Raw genomic sequence first — 9819 nt, forward strand, 5'->3', positions numbered from 1 at the left:
GCAATAGTGCAAGGGCCCGTTCATCGCCGCTTGCGTCTTTATCTGTTTCCTGTTTTCTTTTTAAAAACAGAAAGTCTTTTCCCACAATTCTCTCATGTTCTGCAGCATATCTATAACAAGTGTTAAATGTCTTATTAAACACCCTTTTGATTGTGGACTACATTAGAAATTTCCAATCAATTTTCATTTCTAACCCTAACCCTAACCCCAAACATTTTTATTGTAAATGTAATGCAACAGGACAACATACTTCTACTCGGCAATACCTCGACTGAGTGACAGAAGGTCAAAGACAAAGAGGAGGAACACAGTCCATCATGGATCAGTCTTGTTACACAGACACATGAAACGTGCAGCTCTACTGTTTTACACTTGAGTACACACATTCAGCCTTCATGTTGTTCTCTTGTCTTCTAGGTCTGTTGGGCCTGTGCTCTCTTACAGCTGCGTAATGGAGGTTTTCCTCATCATGGTCACCCTTACAGAATAAATAAGCGTTAGCAGATCTCAGCCAATCAAAATATAGAACCTCAGAGAAAATAAACTCTTAATAAAGTGAAGTACCTGTTGGTTAGTTGTTGAAGAAGCTGGAAATGTTGCACCAGGCTCTGAAAAAGAATGAACATATCCCCTCACTATAACTCTGCATTAAGTGAGCACACAGTGTCAACAAGGAAGACAGCACTGACAGTACCTTCACATCTGCAGTTGTTTCTCTTGTTGATCACACACAACATGACAGCCAGCAACAGAATCAAGATGATAGTAAACGTCAAAGCCCCACTCAAGACAAACACCAAGACAGGTGAGTCTCCCTCATCTGGAGAGAGGAAGACATTAAGAGTTTTAATAGGAAGTATTATTCTTACGTTTGAATCACAGTAACTGATGAAACACTTACATACCTTCAAAGTTGAGCTTGCTCCCGTTTCCAAACAGAATGTGTCCACATGAGACGACAGCGCAGTAGAACGTCCCAGCATGAGAGCGATTCAGGCTCTTCATGGGCAACTCGTACTCACAACTTTGTTCATTAGGTTTCCTCTCACACTGATCATTCTTATCTCCATGGATGTAAATGAGTCCTGGTTGAGACTCCTCAGAGTCTTTGAACCAGTACACACTGTGTTCTCCGTCACAGCTCCCAGTGGGGACGGTACAGCTCAGAGTCACAGAGCCTCCTGGCTGGATGGTCTCTGATCCCGATTGATTGACCAAAAAGTGTAAGTTCAAGCTTGAACCTTTGACACTGAGAGAAGTGCCCTCCACAAATTCAATCACACGTTTATACTTATACGCACAGTAATAAGTAGCTGTGTCTGAAACACGTAAATCTGTGATCTTCAAGTGATTCCGACCTATTTCAATGTCCACTGTGAAGCGTGGATTGTTCTCGAATTCTCCATGCAACCGTACACTTGTTTCATACTTGTAGTAAGACGAGACGAGCCTTGGTTTCTCTCCCAGAGTTTGCTTGTACCAGTATAACTTTTTTACCTGATCCCCTTCATAGAAGCATTGTAAAGTTATCTCCCCACCAACATCAGCTGATATGAATCCACTCTCTTGGTGAACAGAAGTGGTTGATTTCAGCTCCGTCGTCTGAGCTAAAAGGAGACAAAGAAAATGATTTAGTCTTCTGGATAAACACAAAAAAATATTTCACAGTAAGTGTCATAAAAAGTGACCATAAACTCTTCAAGTCTCAACTTTAAAACACAACTCACTGGTTTCCTCCAAGCACAGACATGTGAGGCAGAACGCAAACATCAGAGGACTCATCATGCTCCAACTACCGTGTTGAACTGAGCACATCTTAGTGCTTTCTGCACTCTTAAGAGTCAAGACAAGATTTGATTGGCCAGACAGAGGTGACACACACCATGCCTCATATAGGAAACATGATGACATCCTCACTCCAGCTTACAGCCTCAGTTTGGTCTTGAAAATCAAACAGAGTGAGATTTCTGTGGCACGTTATCACCGTACGACCAGCATCTCCAAAAAAATACAGATCTTTGTATTTTATCACTCATTTAACATTTCTGCTCAAGATGAATGCACTTGACTAAACAGTCAGAGTTAATGCTGCAGGCATTGTTAAATTGAGTCGCTTTTCTCACTGAAATCTGGTGAAGAATGCAAAGAGTGAAGAATAAATCCAAGGCACACTACATGCAGAAAACTATACTTCAGTTTCCTCTGTTCACTTATGATCTACTGTCTCTAAATACATAATTTCCATTCATAGCTGCGTGTCAAAAGGAGCCTTGTTTCAGAGAAAAACCACAAAGCTCTTTGTGCTAAAGGAGGCAGAAAGCAACAACAAAGAAAAAGGTGCAGACTGTAGTGGGTAAAAAAGTTCAAGAGAAACAAGAGATCATGATGAATTAAAGCTGCAAGCAGCTTTGAACAGGACCTCGCACACCTGCAACCACCGCCTGATGTGCAGCAGGTGTTGCTGTGCTGCACTTTATCAGACCTAGGCTGAAACTGTGAGCATACGTGTGCAGTTATCAGCATAGTGTACATTGCAGTACTACATGTCAACAGTAAATGGTGCTGCGACTTTAACAAAGTTATGTTCTGATGGATTGTTTATCATAGATCATTATAGGAAGAGTTGTGATCACAAGCATGTTAAAAACAGGTTCTGAGAGTAAATACAACTTGTGTCCATTAAGTGGCGCTATTACATATGACCATCATGTGTATATAGATGAGTTCAGGCTGGGTCCATGAAGAAACATGACAAATTTGGAAAAGATTGGATATTGTATGTAATGGTCAGTACCATGTATTTCCTGTGGGTGGCGCTATGGCTGTAGTAGGACAATGAGCCCATAGATGAGTTGAGGGATGGACCCTGATCATGTGTATGCAATTGATCACTGTATGAAGGAGCTATAAGTATTTCCTTTTTCATGGCGAGACATTAAAGTTTGAGGCGTCCCCAGAGACATACCCTTCAACGACAGGTCACAGTCTGACCTGTGATACTTCATGAAGGTGTGAAGGCCGTTTCTGAGCACATTTGAAATATATACACTCAAAAAAGGAGGAGCTACACAACACAAAGTAAGACGTGACTTCCTGTGGCCAGTAGGGGGGGCTATAACATAGAGGTGTGTTCTGACTGGCACACTTATCATGCATGACCCATGTGGACCTGATCCAACATTACATGAAAGAGTTATTAAGAATTAAAGTTTTTGGCAGATTGGCAAAATAACCTCAAAACGTAACCCTCTGCCACGCCCACATCCATCGACGTAGGGAAATTCCTTTGATAACTTCTGGTCATCAATGTTTTTACCATAGAATATGCGTGGTTTGGACTTGATCAGAGAAAAGGCCTAGGGCAAGATCTCTTAAATATGTACCCTTGCAAATCAGGTGAAAAACTGAAGAAAAAAAAAAGATGGCCGACATCTTGTTGGGATTTCACCATGACATTAGGAATCTTTTTTGTAGGTCTTGGCCTGATAGATATGGTAAAAAAATGTCATGCATGTAGGTTGAACTGTGTTGAGTGGGTGCCCAGGTGAAATGAAGGGGGCGCTATTGAGACTGTATTGCTTTGTTATGTTTTGTGACCAAACTACAACATCTAGTGTCTAAAAGCTGTAATAGCAATGCTTTGAGTTATTTTGAACCCTTGGTCTTGCCGTAGTTATTTTGCCATGGGTACAGACCTTTTTGGTTACAGTCTATGGTACGGACGTAATCCTTCTTCTATCGCGTTTGGAAAACATTTGCCTCTAAGTGTTTTCATATGCAGTGCTTTTAGTTCAGTTTTCATTGTTTCAGAGTATTTGTGATAAAGGTTAAAAGTCTGTTTTAAAACCGCCGACAGTGAAATCTATATATGCTAACCACTAGCATATCAATGCAATTTCCCATGTATGTTAGCGTCAAGCTAGCGCTTCGTGTCGCTATATCGTCGTAACCACATGAGAGAGATGTAACATTTGTATGGTTTCTCTTGCGTGAAACTAATGTATATTTTCTTGTGTGTCCAGTTTTACAGTTCTTCTGAGTAAAGCTACAAACGGAAAATCCTGAATCAGAGGTTTTTTTGGGAAACTGTTATCTAACTGCCAAGCTGAGATAGCTGGGGCAGAATAGAGACATTTTTGGGAGTTTTTTTCACGGGACAAACAAAGTACCAAAACTTTCGCCAATCATCATGAGTGTGTGAAGTTTGATGTGTTTTCAGGCATGTTGAAGGCTCTAAAAGGGCTATTTAGTTTACTAGAAAGAAAGAAAGAAAGAAAGAAAGAAAGAAAGAAAGAAAGAAAGAAAGAAAGAAAGAAAGAAAGAAAGAAAAATCCTTAGGGCAACATTTGGGCCTTCGCTGACCTTGTCGGTGCTGTGGCCCTAATTGTAATCATTAGGGGTGCAACGATACACAAAATCCACGGTTCGGTTCGGTTCGATACACTTTTGTCATGGTTCGATACGTTTTCGATACAGAAAAAGAGAAATTTCCATGCCTTTTTTTACTGGTAGTTTATTGATATTACCAACATTTGTTTCAGCTCAAAAGCAGTTTTTAAATTAAATTAAATGTATCAGGGGCAGCTATGGGGTATGGGGTTCGGGGGCCGCTACTGCGAGCTATCCAATCCCTGTACGACCAAAATGAGAGTTGTGTCCGCATACTTGGCACAAAGTCGGACGCGTTCTCGGTGCGTGTTGGACTCCGCCAGGGTTGCCCCTTGTCACCGATCCTGTTTGTAATCTTTATGGACAGGATCTCAAGGCGCAGCCGGGGGAGGAGGGTCTCCAGTTCGGGGAGCTTGGAATCTCATCTCTGCCTTTTGCAGACGATGTGGTTCTGTTGGCTTCCTCGAGCGGGGACCTCCAGCGGGCATTGGGGCGGTTTGCAGCTGAGTGCGAAGCGGCCGGGATGAGAGTTAGCACCTCCAAGTCTGAGGCCATGGTTCTCTGCTGGAAAACGGTGGATTGCTCTCTCTCGGTGGGGAGTGAGACTTTGCTCCAAGTGGGGGAGTTTAAGTATCTCGGGGTCTTGTTCGCGAGTGAGGGTAAAATGGAGCGTGAGATCCACAGGCGGATTGGTGCGGCGTCAGCAGTGATGCGGACGTTGTATCAGACCATTGTGGTGAAGAGGGAGCTGAGCCGGAAGGTGAAGCTTTCGATTTACCAGTCGGTCTACGTTCCAACCCTCACCTATGGTCATGAGCTGTGGGTCATGACCGAAAGGATAAGATCGCGGATACAGGCGGCTGAAATGAGTTTCTTGCGAAGGGTGTCTGGGCTCGGCCTTAGAGAGAGGGTCAGGAGCTCGGACATCCGGAGGGAGTTCGGAGTAGAGCCGCTGCTCCTCCGCGTTGAAAGGAGTCAGCTGAGGTGGTTCGGGCATCTGATAAGGATGCCTCCCGGACGCCTCCCTTTAGAGGTGTTCCGGGCACGTCCAACTGGGAGAAGGCCCCGGGGTAGACCCAGAACGCGGTGGAGGGATTATATCTCCCGCCTGGTCTGGGAACGCCTCGGGTTTCCCCAGGAGGAGCTGGAAAGTGTCGCCGGGGAGAGGGATGTCTGGGTCAATTTGCTTGGACTGCTACCCCCGCGACCCGACCCCGGATAAGCGGAAGAAAATGGATGGATGGATGGATGGAGGGGCAGCTATACCTGACACATGTTCTGCTGTACATGGGGAGGGTGTGTGTGTGTGTGTGTGTGTGTGTGTGTGCCTGCCTGTCTGCCTGTCTGCCTGTCTGCCTGCCTGCCTGTCTGCCTGTCTGCCTGTCTGCCTGCGCATCTGCCGTGCGCGATAGAGAGCAGAGGAGAATTGTGAACGCGTGACCATGTAGAGACAGAAATGACATCCCATCATGTAAATACGATAAATAACATAAGGATATTTAGTCTGTTAAATAAAAGAACAAGGTATAGACCTGATCCATGAGAGAGGGGACCTTAAATCACTTCTGCTTTGACTTCCAAGGGGGGGCGGGACCCGGCGGGTGCGCCCCTGATATAACGGCAGGGAAAACACTGTTTGGTATCAGGCTGAAGTCTACAGAGCATGCAGTATAAGACCACAAGTAATGCATAAACGCACTTTAAAAACATATCATCCAGTCTAGCATCACTACAGGACCACGGAACAACTCTGCTCTGCAAACAAAGCGGACACTCGTGCTTCCCTCTCGTTCGGGCGCGCTCACACACACATACGTGAACATATGAACCCAGCAGACCATCGTATGGTGAAATATATTTTTCCAGATGAAGCACAGTTAAAACAAACGTGACCAGCTTTGACTGAATGAATGAGGGATGAGCGCGCAGTTCAGTGGACCTGCGCTCGACAATGCAGCCTGGAGGAGTCAACGCAGATCCATTGAACTTTCAGCACAGAGCGCCTCGTCAGAAGTTGATAAAATGAATATAAAATTGTGTAGCGTTCGGTTCATAGGGCGTACCGAACCGTGACCACTGTATCAAACGGTTCTATACAGATACACGTATTGTTGCACCCCTAGTAATCATATTTTAATATATCAAGGGCCCCTGTCAGTCATGGGCCCATGGAATCATCTTATTTTTACTCCTCATATGGTGAGACTGCCTACATTATTATTACTTGTTTGTAATTCATAAACACAGTTCTAAATATAATTATTTTAATGATGGATCCACCAGAAATGCATCAACAATTACAAATCATCATGAAAGAGTTGTCAGTGGTTCATAAGATCATAATGAAAGTAAATCATTGTCAAACTGTTCAGATGTGCATGTTTGCATGGATAATGATTCAAATAAGTAGTAAGCTTTAGTTAGGGTGTTAATAGATGTTCTATAAACAAACAGTAACACAGCATTTCATGGTTTATTCAGATAGAGTTAATTTACTTGTTAAGTATTTTGTGTGGCCTCATCTGAAGTGAGGACTAAATATGGTTTATGAACTTATTTTAATTAGACTGAAAGAAACAGACACAACACAGAGTCTTAGTTTGTATATTTCTTTATTTCAGCATGCAAAGTTCTTCAAACAAAGACAGACACAAACACCGGTTACTCTGATGTTGGACCGTGTCTGCTGTTCCAACAAGTCACAGGAGTCAGAGAGTTGAAGACTGCAGTGTGGTTCAAACAATGAAGGAGGTTTCGCACGCACGCACGCACGCACGCACGCACGCACGCACGCACGCACACACACACACACACACACACACACACACACACAGGTCATGTACACTCTCTCAACATGAAATGCTTTACAGTCCAACACAAAAACATCTGAAATCCTCTTAAAACAGAACAAACACTGTCTCCAGAATTGTTAGATAGATGATGAAACACTGATTGAGCAGAGATTTGACTTTTCAAATGAAACACGTCCAAGAACACAGAGCACCAACTTATAGATTGTTTACTTCAGTGATATACTCAACATGACCTCTGCTGTGGATTTCCAGAATAAAATACAAATGTTAAAAAGAAACATGGTCGTAAGTCTCAACTTTAACTAAATGTATTTAAACACACAGTTTAATGATTCACAGTCTAACACATTCTTCTCTACGTCCTACGTTGACACTTTAAAAATACAGCATATTTTTTATTTCATGATGTAATTTTATTTCAAACATGTAAACAAACTTCTTAGACATATCTTTTAATAATAAAGTGACACCAGTGTCCAACCTAAGTTATAACAGTCTGTGACGTATGTTTGAAACAGATCAGTCATGTTACACAGACACATGAAACGTGCAGCTCTACTGTTTTACACTTGAGTACACACATTCAGACTTCATGTTGTTCTCTTGTCTTCTAGGTCTGTTGAGCCTGTGCTCTCTTACAGCTGCGTAATGGAGGTTTTCCTCATCATGGTCACCCTGACAGAATAAATAAGCATTAGCAGATCTCAGCCAATCAAAATATAGAACCTTAGAGAAAATAAACTCTTAATAAAGTGAAGTACCTGTTGGTTAGTTGTTGAAGAAGCTGGAAATGTTGCACCAGGCTCTGAAAAAGAATGAACATATCCCCTCACTATAACTCTGCATTAAGTGAGCACACAGTGTCAACAAGGAAGACAGCACTGACAGTACCTTCACATCTGCAGTTGTTTCTCTTGTTGATCACACACAACATGACAGCCAGCAACAGAATCAAGATGATAGTAAACGTCAAAGCCCCACTCAAGACAAACACCAAGACAGGTGAGTCTCCCTCATCTGGAGAGAGGAAGACATTAAGAGTTTTAATAGGAAGTATTATTCTTACGTTTGAATCACAGTAACTGATGAAACACTTACATACCTTCAAAGTTGAGCTTGCTCCCGTTTCCAAACAGAATGTGTCCACATGAGACGACAGCGCAGTAGTACGTCCCAGCATGAGAGCGATTCAGGCTCTTCATGGGCAACTCGTACTCACAGCTTTGTTCATTAGGTTTCCTCTCACACTGATCATTCTTATCTCCATGGATGTAAATGAGTCCTGGTTGAGACTCCTCAGAGTCTTTGAACCAGTACACACTGTGTTCTCCGTCACAGCTCCCAGTGGGGACGGTACAGCTCAGAGTCACAGAGCCTCCTGGCTGGATGGTCTCTGATCCCGATTGATTAACCAAAAAGTGTAAGTTCAAGCTCGAACCTTTGACACTGAGAGAAGTGCCCTCCATAAATTCTAACATAAATGAATAGCTATATGCACAGTAATAAGTAGCTGTGTCTGAAACACGTAAATCTGTGATCTTCAAGTGATTCCGACCTTTTTCAGTGTCCAGTGTGAAGCGTGGATTGTTCTCGAATTCACCATGCAGTTGTACACTATTTGCATACTTGTAGTAGGTAGAAACTTGCGTTGGTTTCTCTCCCAGAGTTTGCTTGTACCAGTAAAACTCTGTTGTAAAATGACCTTCATGGAAGCATCGCAAAGTTATCTCCCCACCAACATCGGCTGATATGAATCCACTCTCTTGGTGAAAAGAAGTGGTTGATTTCAGCTCCGTCGTAAAAGCTAAAAAGAGACAAACTAAATGATTTAATATGATAAATAAAGTTTACTGGATCAACACACAAATATAATTCAAAGAACATGTCATAAAAAGTGACCATAAACTCTTCAAGTCTCAACTTTAAAACACAACTCACCGGTTTTCTCCAAGCACAGACATGTGAGGCAGAACGCAAACATAAGAGGACTCATCATGCTCAAGCTACCGTGTTGAACTGAAAACCTCATCGTGGTCTCTGCACTATTTAAAGACAAGACAAGATTTGATTGGCCCTGATAGAGGTGACATACAGCATGCCCCACAACATCACCGCCTACAGTCTCAGTTTGGTCTTAAGAATCAAACAGAGTGAGATCTCTGTGGAACGTATCATAAAATAAAAGATCTTTGTATTTTATCATCATTTCATATTTCTGATCAATATGAATGCACTTCACTATGTAGACAATCGTCATCCTGTAAGAATTGTAATTTACCAGCTACATGTTAAATACTAAAATAAACCCTAAACTGAACCATGTTAGGATTTTATCCATTCAATCAAATTCAGTTCTTTAAATTGAATCTCTTTCTTCACTGAAACCCGGTGAAGAGTTCAAGTTGTGCCGTTATGAAGAATAAATCTGATGCATAGTTCTGTTCAAACACTGTATATTTCAGTTTCAGTTTTTCACTGTGTTGGGTGTCACTTACCACATGGGCCTGAAGTGTAACAGCAACTTCAATCAGTGATCTCCTCTCAGGTCCTGCCCCTGTTTAAGCCCTACAGGCAAAGAAAACAACCTAAAGGTACTTTTCCACCAGAAGTTCTCTCC

General features: G+C 42.5%; 2 protein-coding genes across 2 annotated transcripts; both read right to left on the bottom strand.

Moving 5' to 3' along the window:
- Positions 1-206: 206 nt before the first annotated feature.
- LOC117807100 lies at positions 207-1787 on the bottom strand. Its single transcript, XM_034676155.1, has 5 exons — positions 1728-1787; positions 906-1607; positions 695-820; positions 565-608; positions 207-478 (listed from the first exon to the last, which is right to left on the bottom strand). The coding sequence occupies exons 1-5, from the start codon at positions 1783-1785 to the stop codon at positions 359-361; spliced, it is 1050 nt and encodes a 349-aa protein (XP_034532046.1). The 5' UTR covers positions 1786-1787; the 3' UTR covers positions 207-358.
- Positions 1788-7682: 5895 nt separating this feature from the next.
- On the bottom strand, positions 7683-9200 carry LOC117807540. The gene is made up of 5 exons (XM_034676862.1): positions 9141-9200; positions 8305-9006; positions 8094-8219; positions 7964-8007; positions 7683-7877 (listed from the first exon to the last, which is right to left on the bottom strand). Exons 1-5 carry the CDS (start codon positions 9196-9198, stop codon positions 7758-7760), a joined length of 1050 nt encoding a protein of 349 aa, XP_034532753.1. The 5' UTR covers positions 9199-9200; the 3' UTR covers positions 7683-7757.
- Between the last annotated feature and the right edge of the window lie 619 nt (positions 9201-9819).

This window comes from Notolabrus celidotus, chromosome 23 (assembly GCF_009762535.1).
Source record: "Notolabrus celidotus isolate fNotCel1 chromosome 23, fNotCel1.pri, whole genome shotgun sequence".
Classification (NCBI taxonomy): Eukaryota; Metazoa; Chordata; class Actinopteri; order Labriformes; family Labridae; genus Notolabrus; species Notolabrus celidotus.